The 20,086-nt window shown below is 31.9% G+C and overlaps 4 protein-coding genes across 10 annotated transcripts; 2 read left to right on the top strand and 2 right to left on the bottom strand.

Annotated features, from left to right (window-relative positions):
* The first annotated feature begins 1,796 nt into the window (after nt 1-1,796).
* On the top strand, nt 1,797-3,890 carry LOC148235036 (uncharacterized). 6 transcript variants are annotated; one of them, XR_015809500.1, is made up of 5 exons: nt 1,805-1,889; nt 1,991-2,085; nt 3,193-3,304; nt 3,409-3,576; nt 3,754-3,890. XR_015809500.1 is itself a non-coding variant. In XM_088185463.1 (5 exons), the coding sequence occupies exons 3-4, from the start codon at nt 3,196-3,198 to the stop codon at nt 3,567-3,569; spliced, it is 312 nt and encodes a 103-aa protein (XP_088041589.1). In that variant the 5' UTR covers nt 1,825-1,889; nt 1,991-2,085; nt 3,193-3,195; the 3' UTR covers nt 3,570-3,576; nt 3,754-3,890. The 6 variants fall into 6 exon arrangements, 1 of the variants encoding a protein (XP_088041589.1); XR_015809497.1 differs by having other exon boundaries at nt 1,821-1,889; nt 1,991-2,047; nt 3,367-3,576; XM_088185463.1 differs by having other exon boundaries at nt 1,825-1,889; nt 3,367-3,576.
* Nup160 (nuclear pore complex protein Nup160) lies at nt 3,588-13,062 on the bottom strand. Its single transcript, XM_088185461.1, has 23 exons — nt 12,871-13,062; nt 12,646-12,751; nt 12,381-12,582; nt 12,203-12,320; nt 11,427-11,616; nt 11,177-11,355; nt 10,951-11,114; nt 9,709-9,951; nt 9,457-9,638; nt 9,306-9,387; nt 9,095-9,233; nt 8,559-8,740; nt 8,382-8,490; nt 8,035-8,311; nt 7,739-7,969; nt 6,130-6,248; nt 5,789-6,051; nt 5,428-5,725; nt 5,175-5,365; nt 4,530-4,668; nt 4,253-4,465; nt 4,011-4,195; nt 3,588-3,940 (listed from the first exon to the last, which is right to left on the bottom strand). Exons 1-23 carry the CDS (start codon nt 12,953-12,955, stop codon nt 3,635-3,637), a joined length of 4,203 nt encoding a protein of 1,400 aa, XP_088041587.1. The 5' UTR covers nt 12,956-13,062; the 3' UTR covers nt 3,588-3,634.
* Nucleotides 13,063-14,138: 1,076 nt separating this feature from the next.
* Nucleotides 14,139-17,474, top strand: l(3)72Dn (UTP4 small subunit processome component l(3)72Dn). The gene is made up of 9 exons (XM_088185742.1): nt 14,139-14,257; nt 14,357-14,736; nt 14,794-15,178; nt 15,784-16,258; nt 16,323-16,509; nt 16,579-16,796; nt 16,863-17,051; nt 17,116-17,211; nt 17,276-17,474. The coding sequence occupies exons 1-9, from the start codon at nt 14,157-14,159 to the stop codon at nt 17,405-17,407; spliced, it is 2,163 nt and encodes a 720-aa protein (XP_088041868.1). The 5' UTR covers nt 14,139-14,156; the 3' UTR covers nt 17,408-17,474.
* Nucleotides 17,475-17,528: 54 nt separating this feature from the next.
* LOC148235033 (uncharacterized) lies at nt 17,529-18,605 on the bottom strand. Of its 2 annotated transcripts, XM_088185743.1 has the most exons (3): nt 18,412-18,605; nt 18,216-18,335; nt 17,529-17,629 (listed from the first exon to the last, which is right to left on the bottom strand). In XM_088185743.1, exons 1-3 carry the CDS (start codon nt 18,503-18,505, stop codon nt 17,529-17,531), a joined length of 315 nt encoding a protein of 104 aa, XP_088041869.1. In that variant the 5' UTR covers nt 18,506-18,605. The 2 variants fall into 2 exon arrangements, with proteins under 2 accessions (XP_088041869.1, XP_088041870.1); XM_088185744.1 differs by lacking the exon at nt 17,529-17,629 and having other exon boundaries at nt 17,774-18,335.
* Between the last annotated feature and the right edge of the window lie 1,481 nt (nt 18,606-20,086).

The raw sequence follows: 20,086 nt of genomic DNA, 5'->3' as shown, positions 1-20,086 counted from the left end.
TTTGTTCTTGGAATAGTAGTAAAATATAAAATATTATAGTAAATGTCAAAAGAATAAAATATGCGACTTAACCAAGGTCAAGTTTCAACAAGTTCACGTAGTACAGTCAAAATAGTTCCTCATAGTGGAGGAAAAAGCTTACTTAATTGTTTTGTGTTATTGCAGTTAAAGTAAATGTTTGAGTGTTTGTAAACTAAATGTTGATATATTTTTGCATTTAAATGATATTTTAAGTGCAGTAAAATAGAAAATGTTTGCTTTACTAATTAACACAAATATTTATATAATTTATACCAAGTACAAAGTAAAGAAATATTAAGAAGGTCATTTATCATTATATTAGATACTTTACAATAAGTTGCAAAAATATTTACTATTTTAAAAAATCTGTGATAAAATATTATACAAATATTTTATTAGCATTCCAAGAACTCTCTTAAATATAGACTCATTCCTTTTTAATAAAAACATGAATTTGGATTGTATCACAAAATTGTACCGCAAAGTAAAAAAAATTTTTTTTACTATCTTTAATTTTTTTTATATTTAACATATAGTTTTAAAACACAGGCTAATTATATAATAATATTCACCTAACATAGGTTACTAGGAAATATCAAAATAATAGTTTATGACATACAGAATAAGTTAGTAAAAACCTCTGTAAATCTAGGTTTTTATAATAATAAATTGCATTTAAAAGTTAAATACCTTTTTTATACATCAAATTTGAGCGAGTTTGAAAAAATCTATAACTAATTAACAACACGCTCCCACCTTCCCTGAAAACTTATAGGTGTCACAGCAGTAATCACCTGAGTGCAGATTATTATAATTCTCGGATTGTTAATGTTTAAGTAACTTATGTTTGTATCTAAAAGCAAATATTACAAATTATATATGTAAAGATCAGTGCGACAATCTTCTAATTTTTCGTTAATCATAAGTATTCGCTAAAAGGCATATAAAACTAATTGCCCTATTTTGTTGCGACTTTCTAAGAACAAGTTATTTATTGTCAGCATTAGAAACGTGCCTTGCTAAAAAGGGTCTAAACTAGCGTATGCCATGGCATCCAATTTTTTACGCATTACATTAATTAAAAAGAGATTGCTCTGAAATTTAATGGTACATTTTTAACGTTCAATATTATTTTAGTTCCCCTAAAAGTAGAGCGAAACGATGATAGTTTTATGGTAACTATATATTTTAATCTCTGCACTTCGTTGCTCTTCTATGCACACTTTGGATAGGTGCTGCTATTATATTCTTTGTTCTGTGGTTACCATACAGTTGTTTTCACCCTTGATCTATTATTTTTTAGCTCTTAATTGCGTTTATTTAGTAAATAAATATTATAAATAAATAGCCACTATGTAGTTATTTTAATTTACTATTTAGCTACCGGCCCTGGGTGGAGATATTATGTTTAAGTCAGGAATTGAGTATCAAGTAGTATCAGATTCCAAATCTACAGATTTATTTTGAAGTCACCCAGTTACTGAATAGCAGCCATTAGTAAAAATTAATGACTTGAGAAAAGAATTACGAAATAAGCGATCCATTATTATCTCAAGAATCGTATAATTCTTAATATATTGTATGGTTGACATAAATAATTGTAAAAATTAAATAATAATAATTTCAATAATATAAAATCAATATACTAACCATATTTAAAAAATTTAACAGACAATTATTTATCGGTTTCGTTCGCCAATGCATTGGTAAAATGATCTGTACATTATTATCTCGTTTTGTTGTCACAATAATTTTGATATGGTTTATTTATAGCAATCACATTCAAACATTTTTTACAAACTATTCGTTAGTAGCATTATTTAGTTGACAGTGAACCGCCGTTTGGAGAAATATAATCGGTTTTATATGTATAATATGAATACCATGCCCCATAACCCTTAGGGGCATCGCTTATCTGAGACAGGAGGAAATTATTCTCATTTATAATAAATTTGCACTAATGTTACAGTTGTTTGGTTAGACACAAGCGATGCAGACGCTGCGTGACAACAAATATTAACTAAAAGTGTGTAAAAAAAGTAATATTGCTTTATAATTTGAGGTGTGAGTACTTAATTCTAAATAATACTAACTTAACGAGACGCGATATTAATAAAATATTAAATAACAATTTAATGCAAAATAAATAATTATTTTTTTATTATATATTTGAGGGTAAAAATATAATTGGCTATTAATAAATAGGTAAAGCATAATTAATTAGGTGAAATATAATTTCTGAGATAAAAGTGAAAATTCGAAATATTAATTTAATTTTATTATAGCATGTAAAAAATAATTTACTAACTTATAAAATTAACGATCAAATAATTAATAAATATCTATTAATAAAGTTAGAAATTATATATTGGTTCAAGCGTGTCCATTCTGTGTAATTAAAAAAACGACTTTTCTAGTATTTGAGGAAAATTATTATTATTTTCCTTATTATTCTAATTGTTCTAGTAATAACCACTTTAATTAAGCATTTCAATGACATTTAAAAAATATGAGCAGCAGTCGGTGATTCATAAATAAATATTGAAAGTTTTTTATCTTAAAAAGACGCAAGTTCATCATTACGTTCTAGTTATCAGATTCTTTTTTTGCTCAATAGGTATTGCAGATATTTTGCTTTAGATTTATATTCTTAAAGCAAATATATTACATAAATCATATCGAAGTTAATGAATTGCAATTTTTATTTTGTTTAGTATCAAGTTTTATGTCTTTTGAGAGCAAAGTTCGTACTTTGATGGTCTATATATAGGAAACTTCATTTTTTTAATTACACAGAATGGACACGCTTGAACCAATATATAATTTCTAACTTTATTAATAGGAATTTTTTAATTATTTGATCGTTAATTTTATAAGTTATTCAATTATTTTTTACATGCTATAATAAAATTAAATTAATATTTCGAGTTTTCACTCTTATCTCAGAAATTATATTTCACCTAATTAATTATGCTTTTCCTATTTATTAATAGCCAATTATATTTTTACTCTCTCATATATAATAAAAAATAATTATTTATTTTGCATTAAATTGTTATTTATAACGCAAAAACATTTTTTTTAATATAATAAGTAACTATTTTGTTTTCATATTTATGTTGTAAAATAAAATCCTGGCAATTCTATTTTTTATGTACATGTCATCAATAGAAAATGAGGATTGGTAAAACACTTTTCATGGAAAGCATCGATCAAAATGCAACATTAAATCAAGATGTCTCAAGAGTTTCGAATTCAAGCTTATCCTTAGCACTACCTAGTGGTATGTATTACTTTATTTTTATCTTACATATTCATATATTTTATATGTTCATATACTTATAGATATTGCAACAACTGTTCAAATCAGAATGTTACTCGCTCTAGGAACGGCATTAACAGCCGCTGGAGCCTCCTTCACCTTATTAGTGGGACGTCAATGGCCGAAATTAGCAGCGGCTATTGTGGCGATAATCTTAGCAATCGGAGTTCTTTATTTAATGCTATTCTCCAGCCCTTTAACCCTGCAAGCTCCTGTGTACGAATAAATAAAAAGTAAGAACAAATTTTCAATTACAAAATCAAATTTATTAAAACATTAGAAAATACACAATTAGACGACTTGAAGTTTCTTGAGATTATTGGTAGCTCGTTCAACGCGTTCGCAGTGAACTTTGACTAAATCGTCCATTTCTTGATACAACTGTGTATAAAACATTTCTCCGTTTTCAGCCTGATACTGTAACTCAGCTAAGAGCAAGTCGAGCGCGGGGAGCGGAGAACATACGGGACGATAAGTTGACAGACGGGGGCAAGGATCAGGTCTTGAAGCTTGCAGTGCTTCTATTCCGACGGCAGCGGCTTCGGTTAAGCGTCCGTGACGCGTTAAAAGACGAATCAAAGAAGACACATCCAAAGACTAGAATGAGCATATAACATATATATAAATATACATAGAAATGTATATTTAAATGAAAAATAAATATTACTTTATATTCGGTTACGAGCCAATGTGGTAAGAAAGCTCCGACGGACAACAGACGAGAAGTGACGGCATATAAAATCGAAGCTCTAGTCTCAACTGTGTTGTTTTCGTCCGTTTTTGGATCTCCTACCAAAGTCCTCAATAAACTCCAAGCAGCACCAGCAGCATTTCGTTCCGAGATAGATAATTCTAAAAAATATTACATGTTAATATTATATTATATTAATTATTACATTGATATAGTACCGGTTATATCGTTTTCGACGAGCCATTTCCAAGCGCCGATTTCAGCTTCAGTCTCTTGCTCGCCCGCATCAGGTGGTAGCGAAGATAACATGGCAGCTGCTGCAGCTAAAGCCGCAAGAGCCGGTGCTCTAGGTACTCCGAGTCGAGTCCTCAAAGACACGGCGGCAACATGCAAACCAACGCTGCTTAAGAGCGATGCCACTTCTTCGACTCCTGCAATTAAAATAAATAATTTAAGTTACTTTCTAAATTATTGTTATGTTATATATGTGCTTACCGATTTCCGGACAAGTTTGATTGGCTTGTGTTTTAGCAAACTTAAGCCTTGCGGTGACTAAGTGTAGGTCTTTACGTAAATCTTCAACGCCAACTACGAACACTTCGCGATCCTTGTCTTTCTCCGACCTCTCTATAGTCTGTACAACAAAAAAATTATACTTATAATTTATATCATAATGCTGTATTGTATAATTTTAAATTATATTTAATTCATCGTATGTATAATAATTTTGTACATAATATAGATAAATACAATACATATTTAATTATAAAAATGATTAATTAAATTAACTAGTATTTCATTTCACCTATATAATAAATAAAATCGAAAGTTTCGCACTCCTTTTACTAATAAAATAAAAAGCAGCATTTTGCTTATACTGAATACAATGAAAATTGCTTTACAGAATTCTAGAAGAGTTTTAAACATTTATAGCCTTGATCAAAATAGTGACAACACAATATGAACAAATCTTTGTTTACTGACGTAAGTCTGATTCAGACTATGCAAATTCAATTAAGCTTATTGAACAAAACTTTATATAAAGCTGCAAGAAAACTTTAAATATTTATAAAAAAAATCTAAGAACATTTGTGTTTGATAAGAATTTTCCAGTCAATAAAAACAATAATTAATACTTACATCACCACGAATATCCCTTTTATCGGCCATTGGCATGGCTCGTGATATAACCAAGAAAGCATGACGAGCCGGTACTAAGCACAAGCAATTAAGTGACGCCAATAGACAACGAGCTCTTCGGCCCAAAGCTTCGATTCCAGCCCCCATTTCGTTTCCAATTCGAGTCGCTTGCTCAAACATCACATCAGCAGCTAAAAATGAAACGCAAAATATAATCTATAACCCTATCACTAATTTGATCAGCAAAAATCACCTTTGCGCATATCGCCACATTTTATGTAATACGCATATAAGAAATTGTAGTAATGGTTATAAGGCTCGTCGCATAAACGAGCACGCTGTTCTACCACACGACACGTGGTCGGCGGTGGTGGCGGAGCTCCAGGAGCCAAGAGTTGAGGCAGGCATCGTTTTTCTCCCAAAGCTGCTACTAAACGAGCGACACAATTGTCCCTTTGTTCCGGATCAGGATGTGCTCCCACTGCTGCTAAAGCACGCTCCCATTCTTCTAGTTCTAGCCACGTCCGAAATATGAGCGAATGGAATACGGCCTATAATAAAAAGGCTATAAATAAAGATTTTCTTTTAGCAATATATTATCAATCTAATCTTACAAGGTGAGGATCATCTTTATCGGCAATGTTAATGGCTTTCTCTGCCAAGCTTATTATACACTCGGGCGCTTTGTGCAACTCAAATAATTTGATGACTTTCAAGTAGTAATTGAGGAGAGCGTTTCTGGACGAGTTGATTATTTGCGGCAGTAGACGAACTAGGAACGGTTCAATGGTGATGCCTTGACCTGCGCGGAGAAAAGCATCTAAGGCTTTTTGAGAATCTCCAGTGTCCAAGTGTGCCATTCCAACGATAAATTCTCCTGTAATTTAATAGGAGTTGATGTTTATTTTTTTATTATATGTATAACAGCAATTGAAATATCTCAAAGGCACATTACTTGAGCATGCATTCCATTCACACCACGGACCCAAAAGAGAGGCGTAGTTTTTAACGAGCCACGGACGACCAGAAGCTGCTAACCACGTGCCTAGCGTAAAACCGCCACCTACGCCCCATCTATAAAATATGTACATATATAGTAATAGAGTAAAAATAAGCATTGCATTTATCTTTTTATCATCAGATGTAGTACTTTGACTTTGTGCAAATCGAATTTCATTACAAACTTAAGTAAATGATTCTCAAGGAGCTTAGATCAACTTGTTTCTGTAGTGTGACGTGATATATTATAATTACCAGCAGATAATTTTTTATAGAAAGTAACTAAATTGCTTAAAATTAAATGCACAGTAATTCCCCGATTAAAAACTGGAAATATCATAGCTTCAGACACGGATCAGGGTAAGGTAGAGATGTTGTCAGAAGTGATCAGAAGTGGTTAAACCAATCGCGAATAAATTACAAAAATCTTTTGAAATTTCAAATAAATACTTTGAGAAAATTAAAATCAAACGAATTAAAACAGAGGCTATTATTATCACAAAACGTGGAGTGAGCATTAACGTAAAATGGAAAACAAGCGTTAAATACATGAGCTTACACCTAGATTTAATAAACATATTTTGTATCTTTGCTATAAAGGGCTTGCCGCGATTGTAGACATTAGACTGATATTTAATAGAAAAAGTGCACTAACTATAAAAAATATTTTTTTAGGTGTGGAGTAATACCAATAATATTAATTTTTCTAATTACAAGTCATTCAAAACAAAGCTATAAACATACTATATATTATATGTAATACACCTTTTTATAGTAATCTTAAAAAATATATCGTGAAATCACACTAGCCCACTATGTTCGTGTATCGGTGACTGTGATAAAAACCACCTTAAAATAAAGTCAAAGCACATATTGCTTTAGAGGGTAAAGACAACATATCAATAATTCCAGTTCTTCAATGAAATGTACTGAAATCATCACTTAATTTATTGTTTCTGTATTTTAATTTTTATTCACTTAAATTGTAAGAGATTTTTTCCTTAAATTATAGCTAATAACAAATTGTAAACATGAAAATGGTTATAAATCAATAACACATATATTATAAATATATAGTTAGTATGTCTGTAAAATAACTGAAATAAACGTATTAAAAAAAATGATTGATTCCAAATGTAGTAAAAGAAAATTGGCCCTTAAAACGAGACACATTAGTGAGAAAAATAAGTATCATCAATAAACGATCAGTTAAGTAAAAAATCATCCTGCTACTATTACATATTGTACTTTCGTTAAGTTCGTTCCTTAAAGGCCAGAAATGATATTATACTTTTTACTGCTCAATATATGGTAATGAAAATTTGTAAAAGTAAATCACGGAAAAATAATACAAAATTGAATATTTTTTATTTTTCAAATTCTAATAGTGACATCTCTTAATATTAAAAAAATATCGCGCCAAGTAAAAGAGTAAAAACGCGCACAAGTGCCCGCCCTAGCGTCCATGTGCGCGTTTGCCAAGAAAAGTTTAAGTGAAATAGTACTACGTGTGTACTTTTGTCCCATTCTTTTCTACAACAATAAGTGATTAGTTAATTACTTACAATAAATGTCCTAAGCAATGAACGTATGGATGAAGAGTTCTCGTCCAATGCAATTGTTTAGGAGCGCCTTGCAGATACAACAATCGACGTACCGCACAACCTCCGACTCCGTGACTAAACCACCAAACAATACCGGCTGCTCGTCCTGAAGTAGAACCAATCTTCAATCCAGCCTCCCGAAGCTCGCCAGAACACAACTTCAAAAGTGACAAGCGTTCCATGCTACTTTTCCTATAAATAAAAAGTATAATTATAAAGCAAACTTTTAGATTGATGAAAATACAATAGTAACTTACAATGAATCTGAGTGATCAGCTTCATTCAAAGTAGTTTCACAAAGCCAACAGAGAGCGTTATAAGCTTGTAAGCTTACTCCTGTGTGGCCGGCGACTGGCCACGGATTTTGAGAGCTACCGTTCAACATGGCACCGAGCACGAGCAGATTGCAACAGATTGAAAATCTGACTTGAGCCATTTGATACAGTGTATCGGCAGCTAATGAAACACCTAGATCACTATTGAATAGTGTTTCAAGCTCATTGCAGATATTCATATCATCTTCGTTTCCATCATCTAATTAAAATATATACATGGCGTTTAGGTAACGTTTTAGTGTCGTAATATGTAATAATAATAATAATACCGTCACAATCTAATCTTAAAGCTTGATTAAGAGCGAGCAAAGCACGTGGAAGATCGCCGACTGCTGATAATTTTCGTGCCATCACCGATACGACTTCGGGAGGAAAGATCTAGACACAAAATAAATGATTAAGAATAATATAAAATTAATAATCGATATGATGATAATTATATATACAGGTGGAGATCCGTCTTCTCCGTCGGCCAACAAATCTTCAGCCAACTGCGGTAACAAATGTTCAGGCGCACGTCCAGCTGTCAATCCAGCTCTAATCGCGGCTTTCACTCCCTCGGGCAATCTTCGGCCCACTTCACCAGCAGCACTGACCACAATGCACACCCATTTGCAGACCGTCATATCTATAAAATATCCATAAATTAGAAACTATGTTTAATTATATATATCACAGGAACAATTGGGAATCTAGTGACATTAAAATATACACTCTTGGTTAAAATAGTTGGGACAACATTAACTTAAGACTACATATACAATTTTACCCTCAGCTCAAAATTTATCAAAATATATTAGCGAAATATTATTCATTAACCATTCAAAGCATATATCAAGCAAAAAATAGCGACAAACTCATTTGTATTCTATCAGAATACCAGTAAAATCACTTGCTATAAATATTTAAGTCAGATTGAAAAAAAAATGAAATATTTTTAGGCATGTCTCATTTTTATGAGCAAGAATGAATTTTACCATACCCGGTGAAATAGCTGGACAGCAATACTTTGGCAGCATTTTAGCCGCATTTTCGGAAAGCAAGAGATGTTCCAACAGTTCCAATGGTCTAAGGAAAGACACTCCTCCGCGTCTTATCAATAAACACCAACCCCCGTTCTCCTAAAATTAAATAATAAATTAAAATAGGATAATTTAGGTTCAGATTTACTTTGTGATGAGTTTATATGAAACCTGATTTGATAAAACTAAGCCTTGAGGCTTTCTCCATCCTTCTAAATACTGCACGCACCAACTATACAACTCTGACCAACATCTATAAATCAAATGAAGCATATTAATAACCATTATGGTATTATATTGTAGTTTATCATTAGAAACATACTTATGAACTAATTCTTCTGGATCTAATTGTGTACGAATTGCATGTCTCTGTTCGGCAGCTCTAACCGCTGCGAGCGCTCGATTCCTCAAGTTTTGTACACCCCTATCTTCAACATCTCCTCCATCGATCACGCTCTGATCGCGAGTTATATTAGCACTAGTCTCGCTGCTCCTTTCGTATATCTAAAAATATAACTCAAATAAATATATATGCAACAAACTTATTTATAATAACAAAATATGAAACACTTACAGTTAACGCCTTAGCAATCACTGCAGTCGGGAAAAGTCCAGGTCTGAAAAGGCATTCTAAGTAGGACTGGTGATCAAGTTGAGGTAATAATTCCGGAGACGGCTGCGGTGCCGGTAAAGCGTAGCGCCATTGTGCCGTTGGACCCAAAGCTGACGCTGTAACGGTTGCATCTCTTCCGCCACCAACGCTACCCCACACGGCCCAAATTCCATTTCCGCAAACTCCAAAGTCAACTAGATCACCCTAAAAATATATAAAAGTATAATAAAAAACATATTACTCGGTTATAAAATTAAATGCTACGTCTCTTTGATTCATCTAAATTAAATTTGGCATAGTTACTCTTTAGGACCTTGCTCATTGTTGATTATATTAAATGCAATTGATTCCAAAACACCCAACATATTTAAGAATGCTTAAACTTACAATACCATGCAGACTTTCGGAAATTATCAGCGTTCATCACCATAGCCAAAACTGTTAGCTAACCCTTTGAGTAGTGAGTTAATTTATACACAATTGTTAATTTGTTAGTATACACCTGGGAGTGAGTTATTTTACGTATTTTTTCAGAATTATTTCTGTTATTTATTTATTATTATTTTTTATTATTTTATATTGTATTTATAGTAAACTATATAAAAATCAGTGATTCTCAACACTTTATTGCTTTGATTTATTTTATTACTTTTTTGTATTAGTGTGTTTTAATAATTTATTTTAACACTTAATTTCGTTAATTTATTTACTTATGTTTTAATCTTTGACAAACGTCTAGAAAGCAAAAGCAGAAAACAATCTTGCACAATTAATAGTATTGTTACTTGTGTCCTATCATTATTGGAAAGCGGCCACAATGGTTTCGCTTATAAAGGGTCACTGGGGTATCATACTATTGTAAGTAATAGACGGAGTTTAACACTACGGCCGTGTCTAAATAAATCATTATCTCATTCGGTCAAGCTTCAGCGAAATCTGCTCTTCCTAATTTGAAGTTTATGTAAAATCTATACTCATTAGAACTTTAAAAATTTAATTACTTGGAGATTATTTTTTAAGAGTATAAATATAACAAGAATGACTCCCTAAACAGTTTATTGTTTATTTGTGTTGAATCTTAATCACGTGAAAGTATGAATTTCTAGTATTTAATGACGTTAGTTAAATGTCGAGTTTCACTATTATTCTATCTTCATTTTTAGAGCAAAGTCTTCCCACTCCCAATAAAAATTCTATACATACATCTGGTCCAGTGAGATGACACACTACTGCGAATTGAACGGCATTTTGTTCCCCGACGATTGGTTTGAGAACAGTAAAACGACTTTCTGTCGCAAAGCATAAAAACACGCCTAAAATTAGTTCACCCGATGATGATTCGCCGGATCGGAGCATGTGACTTTGAGCTGAAACAGAAATGTTAAATAAGTTTATCGTATATTTTTCATATCATAAAATTAAGGCATACCTCCTTGAGTGATTGATTCATTCGGGTCCGATAAAAGAGAATGAACGGCCAAGCATGTGGATCGTTCACAACACCAAACCCTCAATTTAGCGTCTCTGCCCAAGGCGTATAGACGAACTCCGTGAGGTTTTGTTACCAGTGACAATCCGCAAGAAACTTCACCTTCGTTACGATTTCCCCTGAAAAATCAATACTATATTATTTCATATCTAACGAAAAAAAACCTATAAAAATTAGGAATCATATAAACCTAAAAGCCGATAACAATCTTGGCACAATCGATTCTTGTCGTAAAACTGTAATAATAGCACCACCGCTAGAACTGAGACGAACTAATAATACGCCAGCATTTCCTCCAGTTCCTCCAGCTCCGGCAATAGCATATAAAGCTTCTCCATTATCTCCATAAGCAGTGGTACAGGTGTGTGGTATAAAAGTATCTGAAACAAATCAATATTTTTATAACGACTACTGGGTAAAATAATTTAAAAAGTTGGTTTATATTATTTTGTTTTGTTTTTAACTTTGATAAATACTGAAGCAATATTTTTTACCCTCTTTTTTAAATTGATTCTGATTCCCAATTCATCGTTCCTGTTTTTTTTATTCTCCCATTTTCTGCATTTTCTTAACCCTTAAGGTGCGATATGTCAATAAATATGGCCATGAAAATTTAAGCTTCCTAAGTGCATTATTAAGATAATTATATTATATTACATTAACAGGCAATTGTAAATTTTAACCATATAATTGACGCATAAGATAAGTTGTTCTTCAGGTATCTAATCAGTATATATATTTTCATGAAGTTCATGTTTTTCAGAAGGCTTGAAATGTTCTCTTTTTAAAAATTATTGCTTCAAGATCACTAGTTATTAAGAAAATATTATTTCTAATTAATTATATGGCAATACTAATACATATAAAACAATAAAAACCATAATCGTATGTAATAAAAAAACAGGTTTTTCCGACCCTGATTATAACTATTAAAAATAATTGATTACTAATGTTAAATCAACTTACTTGCGTTTGTATATTGCGATATGATGAAAAAGTGTTTGGGATCTAAAGCTTGTGGGTTGCTGGCTTCGTTTAATATGGATGGACTACTATCATCTATATTACGACCGATTTGCTTTTCCTGTAAACGTATTTAATATAATAAAAAAAAATATTTAAAAAAAATGTCTATAAAAAATACCTGCTGATGTATAAAATCCGGATGTGGAAATATAAAACGATGTACGGAACAAACTGACGTTACTAATATTATGATGCGACCGGGTACTTCATATATGGAGACGTCCAAGAGTGCGCCTCCGCCCCTCCAACGGACATGGTTACCGTTGAGTTTCACTTCTAGTGAATGTTCAACAATTTCTAACGTATCGTGTCTTATTCGCCTGATGAAAAACATGCATTACAAATCGACGATAATCAATATTTAAGCCTTTATCACCACTTACCAGCATATAAATCTGTTTCTTGTGTAATATTTAGAAGCATCTTTGTAAAAATAACCTCCGGCTCTCTCGGGGAGCTTTATGTCTTGCAAGAGGCTCTGTGTTCCACCTGATAATGAATATATATTAAATTGTATAAATATCTTATATATGAAACATACATATAGATAAAAATTGCACTAAATTAATGTAGCGATTCACGATGTTGTGATTTAACCTAATACGTACCGGTGTTTAATGAAATCTCCTTCCATTTTTCAGATTGGGTCTGAAGTGGAATCACTTCCTGAAACCCTAGCGAAAAATTGTCCATTGAGGACAGCGCAGTATACTGAGAGAAGATATCAATGGTATATTGAGACGCAACAAATGCCGCTACTTTCAAACATGACAGATCCTTAACTTTTTAATGTTTGGTCTAAACGTCAAATTTTTATATCATGTAAATTTAAAATAATTTGATGCCGTAATTATATATCTAAATGTTACGAAACATACTGGATGCATTTAAATACTGTGATTTTTTTATATTGATATTTTAAGTTTGAAGAATATGAATAAGCAGTAAAAAAATCGATCTTCATAGAATTGCACGACGCAGCGCAATGTCAATTTCATAATTAAAATCTTAAATTTTGAATTAACTGCCTTAATTAAACTCTTTACTAAATTAAAATAACATAAGAAATCTTTCTTTTCTGAGACAGGTGTAATCGCTGGCTAAGACTAAAAATAGACTAATTGGGATAATTTTATATCCGTTTTAAAAATTGCATACGTTTTTACTACTAAAAAGTATAAACAACAATGTATATGATAGGCAGGGCAGGTCCAAGGGGCGGGCTGTACGAGTGGTCACTCAGGGCGCTAATTATTCTAAACCATTTAATTATTCTTAAAACGCATCGATATTTCCTCAATTCCTCCAAAAACTTTTCAAAGATGATATTTGAACAATATATTCTTAATGAACTTTTTTTATTTCTGGCAGCAATTTATTTTACTCAACCAAAAACCCCGAGATGGTTTTTAAACATTTTTTTCCATGACGTTTCTTTTTTATTTTTTCGCAGCAATCTGTTCTCCGTTAACCTTCTTGAAGAAAGAAATACGAGATGGATTAAAAAAAAATGTGAAAACCTTTTTTTAACTCTCTCAAGAAAAAATAACAAATGCCCTTTATTTTTATTTTCAGACCGGCCCTGATGAAAGGGCATTGTATGTTTTGCTATGTTTGACGAATTTTCTTATTCAATAGTGGTAAAGAAGTCAGCCGTGAAAAGTTGTCTTCTCAACTCATTTGGAATAAATGAAATAGCATTAATGCGTAAAATATCAATAATCAATAAATTTATAATATCAAATAATTAAAGTGTTGCGAAGAAATTTGTAACATGAAAATTATTTTAAGTTAAGGTTTACAATATTTTTTATATGTAATTCATATGATACCCATCATATAGATTGTTTAGACTACTGCCATATCTTTATATGTCAATGGCAACATTCGCATCATGGCCAGCCGTCTGCACCATGTGCGTTTTTTCAAACCCGATGCACAGGCGGCTCATTGCATTGCTTTACACCGTTCTAGAGAAAGTTTAGCATTATCCAGGTACACTTAAAATCATAACACATAAGATAAGCGCACGAATGACAAGTTTAAAAAACGTGTTCTTATTTTTGCTGACAATCACTTTGTTTACATGTTCAGAAACGATGCGTCCATTGAGATTTGGGATTTGCGAGCGACCCCCATGATATCCAGAGTCATCCCCGGCGTTCCTTCGGCGTCTATAGAGGCCATGTGTTGGGTTAAAGATAGGCTTTTATCGACAGGTCTCAGCGGGGCGGTAATCGAATGGGATCTGAAGAAACTAACCGTAAAGAATTCAGTATTAATAACGGGACACGCCGCTTGGTGCATTGACGTTACGAGGCAATTCACTAAAATAGCTGTCGGGACGGAACAAGGATATGTCAACATATTCTCCGTCAAGAATGACACAATCGAATACGAGAGAATATTTGATAAGCAAGAGGGTAGAATTCTATGTTGTAAATTTGCTCCGTCCGGTCAATTCTTAGCTACAGGTAAATATTATTGTTTAGCATGTTTTGTTATATGATAATGTGATTCGTTTTTTATAGGTTCGATTGAAACGTTACGCATTTGGGACGTAAGTTCCGGTCAAGCCTTACATCGAATGACGACCGGACGTTCCGAGAATAAGAAAGAGACCATTGTTTGGTGTTTGGAAGTTACTAGCGATTTAACGATAATATCGGGAGATTCTCGTGGATATCTTACGTTTTGGGATGGTCGATTAGGTCAGCAGATAGAAGCGATCAATACGCACAAAGCCGATATATTATCCATTTGCTTGTCGAAAGATCAGTATAGTATTTATTGCGCTGGCGTAGATCCGCTCATAATCAGTTACAAGAAGATTAAGATGAGACATAAAGGAGATAATATGCTCGTGGAGAAGTGGGTTAAGAATATGCAGAGAAACATTCATCAACATGACGTGAGGTAAAATAATGTTTTTTTATATTTATATATTTATCTTGATACAAAATGACATTTTTTTTATAAAATACTATTGTATTTGGTTTGATCATATTTATTTATATTTAGCAAGATAAGGGGTGACTCTTCGATGAGTCACCCCTTATCTCGCACCAGTTTAAATTAGGCATGAACAACGAAATTTTCTGGGACACTCAGTTAAAGTGATAACGGATATGAGGTGTATTGAAATATAAAAATTATTATATTTACCCAATCTTTGGATAAATCTACTTTACACTTTTTTTCTAGTTAGTAATGTGATATAATTTTGGGTACTTTTATACTGTAGCAATATTTTTAAAATCTAGAATCAATACCAGTCATTTTCATATTTAATGTTTTTCTGATATTCATATGTATATGCAGAAATGAATGAGCATTGGGATTGATATATTACAATGTTTTTTTTATTTATATTGTAGTATTCAGCTAATGGAGTAGCATTAAGAAAAAAGTGCTAATAAGTTAATATTGAAATCAATCTTGACATTGGTTGTTATTGTATTAAGCATATATGAAGATTATTATGAATTACATATTAATAATGCTTTTTTTTATTATTGTAGAACGATGGTAACAGTAGGGAATAAATTGTTTTCAGGCGGAGTTGACGGCTATTTAGCAATGTCAAGCTTTCCGCCTAAAGTTCTCGTTAAATATCCACCTTTACAATCAAACGTGTTGACTAAGTTTATCAAAGGAACGAAGAATGTTTGTTTCAAGTATACGAATTACATTGAACTATGGCAACTCGGTTCGGCTTCTTCTGAAAAACTGACAAGTTCTTACTTCTTAAACAACGAAGAACAACTGTCGAATGATAATGATTCCAGTAAAATGAACGGTGAAAAGGAAACGGATCATGGAGAAATAGTAAACACATATTTAAGTCGACATTTGAAACTCATAGAAAATCCTAAATTGATCATTAGATTGTATGCTCCTTCGAATTTGCCCATAATATGCTACGACGTATCCAGTAGCGGAAGATGGATAGCTTATTCGCATGAAACTCAATTAAGGATATTTAAGTTTTCTTTGGTAAGATCCTACGAATGAGATACTTTTTAATGATTTTAATGATGTAAACTATTTTTATTTATAGATTGAAGGTTCAGTGACGTTAAGTAGATTAGTTCCGTTACCAGAAGAATGTACACCGTGTCATCATATGTCATTTTCGCCAGATTCAGAGAATTTGATTACCGGAACGGCTGATGCTTGTATTAAAATTTTCCATATACACACAGACGGTGCTGTAACGTTAGCTCAAACTATAGATACCACTGAAAGTGAGTATGCAATACTAAATACTCTTCATTAAATAAGTAACTAATTCATAATTTATTTGATATCTATAGTATTAAAAGATGGAACTCTCATTCACTTGATTGTATCTGCGACTAAAAATGGAGGTTTTTATATAGTAGCCGCCGATGCAGCGAGCAACATTGGAGTTTGGAAAATAAAAGACAAGATTGAGTTAGTCGCACAAATACCCCAATACAAATATTTACCGAGTGCTCTCACGATAAATATAAAAGAAGACAACCTGGTCGTTGCTTATACTAATCAAAAGGTGGCTTGAAATGATTTTTCATATTTACAAGTGCGTCTTATATTATATATTAAATTTATTTTTCAGTTAGTCGAATATAATTTAACAAATTTGGATTATACCGAGTGGAGTAAAAGTATTAGCAGTAAGAAAATATTGGGTACTCTTTGGTGGCGTCGAATGTTTCCTATCATTGGTCTTAATGTACATCCTGAACATTCACACGTTATAATGGCACAAGACGATTGCGGAATATATGTGTTTAATAAAAATAATGTACGTATGAGAATTTTATTAAATTTTATTATTGCTTATGTATTTTTTATAATTATGTTTATAGGAAATTCAGGCTGATGAAGAAATAGAAGCTAAAAGATCTAAGAAAGAGGGCTCTGTTAAAGAAAATAAATTGAAATACAAAGCCATAAAATATAAGGTGAGTTAATATGATAATTTAAAGAAATTGTTTTTATGTTATTTTTATTTAATTCTTCTTACAGCATTTAGTCGGAGCTGGATGGGTATCTGATAAAAACGGTGGAGTGGAAGCTGCTGCCGTTGTCGTTGAACCTACAACACTCATTGAACAACTTCCACCGGCTTTCTTTAAACACCGATTTGGATGCAAATAAATTTTTATTGTGAATGTGACTATAATTATTATTTTTTATATAAATAAAAACTAACGTATTATGTTGATTATTTTTTTTATTTCTACGTGATTAATATGTTACGATGATATCCCAAAAAAAGTTATCCTAAAAATATTACTGTTTGATACTCAGGTTTCTTGTATTTGAGATTTGATAGATGATAGTTTTCTTCTAAAAGCTTATTTCTCCAACCAATGTAACCTATAGGATAGAAAACAATTAAAATGCAATTTATGTAGGAAGCGGTTTTTGGACCCTTAAATGCACTATAAGTTTTTGTAAAGTGATCAGATAACTGATTTTTAGTGTAATTAGTATATCGAAATTGCAAGGGTGCAAAAACAAGGAGTTTGACTTTCTTATAATAATAAGAACAATTTTGTCTAATTGATAACTTAATACACAATGTAGTAATTTGTAAATATAATTTGTTCATTAACTTCTTAACTGGGCATGACGCCTAAAGGCGTCATAATTGTATTTCATGTATAATAGGCGTGATGTAATAAATGACATTGAATTTAAAAAAATGTTTTCAGTCGGAGGGACGAATTTTGCCATACCTTATATTATATCCTGAACCGTTCTGTGACGAATTTTTTAGTCATTCGCTCTGCATTGTTTACTTTATGACCGGTAACTAACTTTTAAATTTTAATGAATGCCCGTTGAGAATCAACTATTTTTAATTACGTAATAATATACTGCCCGGTTAAGAGGTTAATAATTTTAATTGTATCTTTTTAAAATATGTAATGTGAGGCTGAATAATGTTCACAATAAATACCACTTGATGTTATTGGTAGTCTGTCTGTAGAAGCCGTAGTTATAATCTTTTCTTTGTATTTCATATTCCTCGCAGCTTCCACTTCCTTTACATTTGACCAATATTCTTCTTTAGTCCAACCTGTAAGAACAATATGAGTTATTATTACTATAAAGCCTAATATTTCTAAGATACACTCAATATATAATATTCCTACCTATTTTGGCAGCTTCTTGCTCCAAAAATGTATCCCTCTCTTTCAAAAAACCCCAGTTCTTGTCCCATTCTTTGGCTGAAGCCCTTTCTTTCATTACCTGAACGGACCTACGTGTGATATAATTTTTATGACTAGTTGATTGATCGATTCTAAGTTCACAGAATAGAAATTGCCTATGTGTCCATGAAGTTGGAAGAGCAATCACAAAAGTTAAAAATAAATGGCTACAGGTCCATAGAAATCCAACAGTTCTCGACTACTTAAAAGGGATAGAAAACACTTAATAAATGTGTGCCGCAGTAACTGAATGAAAACTGAAAAAAATGAAGTTTGTTTTGCACTTTTTTTACGGAACAGAATCGATCAATTTCGCGACGAAAAGTGGATCCTTATGACAATAAAAAGCGGTATTTACAATGGTTGAACAAAAATAAAGCTCCAAAATAAAATTATGGTTAATGTTTCGTAAAATTATACAAAAGACCAATAACGTGTGGTCCTAGCACTAATTCTCTTGCACGACAATGCGCGACTACACGATTGACCTTCCGAATGGGTTGAGCTATAATTTCCTCCTCCACCATATTCACCAGACATCACCAACAGATTATCACTTGTCTAAGCATTTTGGCAACGTCTTCAACAACCGAGCTGGGGTCAAAAGTACATTTCTAGATGTTATCAATTGTATTAGTCTATGCTTAGTTGAAAAATATGTATATTTTCTTAGCAATCTAATAAATACTATTTCGTAATGTTTCATTAAATTCAATAATATAAACTATATGATAAATATTTTATGATCAATAATATTAAACGTGTTTTTGCATTTAACAAAATCCGATATTGATTCTAGACGTTATCTACGTATAATATGTATTGTATATAAAATAATAATATTTGTGTCTGATTATTTTATATAAATATTATTATAACATACAATTTTCCTTGCTCTTTCACATAATCATGATGAGTAGACGATTCCCTCCTTTGTGTAGCCATCTAAAATAAATTAATATTCAGAAATAGTATGGAAATTTATCACAAGATAAACAGAACAGCGTTAGGGCTCCAAATTAAACGAAACTTCGGTACAAAAATGTTTGACTTTACAAGTTTTTAATTGGATGGGTCGGGCGTGTACATTATTCCGCTGAATAATCGCAAAATTATACACGAAATAGCTTTGATAGAAATTATTTTACCTGGAGTTTGTGTACAGGCTCGATTGATAGTTTAGGGATTGTTAATTCTATTGATCCAACAAACGGCCCTCGTTACTTGCTATCCCTGTTGACTCGGTAGAGTAAATGGGATAGATGAAATTCAATTTATAATATTTACACATAATAAATATATATTAAAATTTATACAAAAAATAATATGGCTTAATTAGGACCATCGTTTATAATTCATTCCCCTTAATCAGATATTCTATTATTTTTTATGAATTTTGCATATTTGTAGATGTAATAAATTGTGAGGGTTTTAAAAATGGAATTTATACATCGTCAAAAATAACAATGGTTTGGCTTAACAATATACATTAAGAATTTGAAGAACACCCAGAATTGCACATTAGCTACACAGACTTTCGGAAATCATCGATTACCACGAAAACTCTTTAAACCCTTTATGCATAAGCTTCGATTTAGCATTGTTTAAATTTGTAATT

The sequence above is a fragment of the Plectrocnemia conspersa genome, unplaced genomic scaffold (assembly GCF_051122295.1).
Source record: "Plectrocnemia conspersa isolate PC_06_02 unplaced genomic scaffold, ASM5112229v1 ptg000005l, whole genome shotgun sequence".
Taxonomy (NCBI): domain Eukaryota; kingdom Metazoa; phylum Arthropoda; class Insecta; order Trichoptera; family Polycentropodidae; genus Plectrocnemia; species Plectrocnemia conspersa.
The sequence above is the reverse complement of the archived record's forward strand: the minus strand, read 5'-3'. Positions and strand labels throughout refer to the sequence as shown.

Bases quoted from the DNA above. Each gene is read 5' to 3' on its own strand.
- LOC148235036 (XM_088185463.1), top strand. From the start codon at position 3,196: ATGAGGATTGGTAAAACACTTTTCATGGAAAGCATCGATCAAAATGCA. The intron at 3,305-3,366 runs GTATGTATTACT...ATATACTTATAG, and splicing joins ATCCTTAGCACTACCTAGTG to ATATTGCAACAACTGTTCAA.
- Nup160 (XM_088185461.1), bottom strand. From the start codon at position 12,955: ATGGACAATTTTTCGCTAGGGTTTCAGGAAGTGATTCCACTTCAGACC. The intron at 9,388-9,456 runs GTATGTTTCTAA...TTTGATTTATAG, and splicing joins CCAGAAGAATTAGTTCATAA to ATGTTGGTCAGAGTTGTATA. The intron at 7,970-8,034 runs GTAAGTTACTAT...TTTTATTTATAG, and splicing joins GCTGATCACTCAGATTCATT to GAAAAGTAGCATGGAACGCT.
- LOC148235033 (XM_088185743.1), bottom strand. From the start codon at position 18,505: ATGAAAGAAAGGGCTTCAGCCAAAGAATGGGACAAGAACTGGGGTTTT. The intron at 18,336-18,411 runs GTAGGAATATTA...TTGTTCTTACAG, and splicing joins GCAAGAAGCTGCCAAAATAG to GTTGGACTAAAGAAGAATAT. The intron at 17,630-18,215 runs GTATTTATTGTG...TCTATCCTATAG, and splicing joins ACTACCAATAACATCAAGTG to GTTACATTGGTTGGAGAAAT.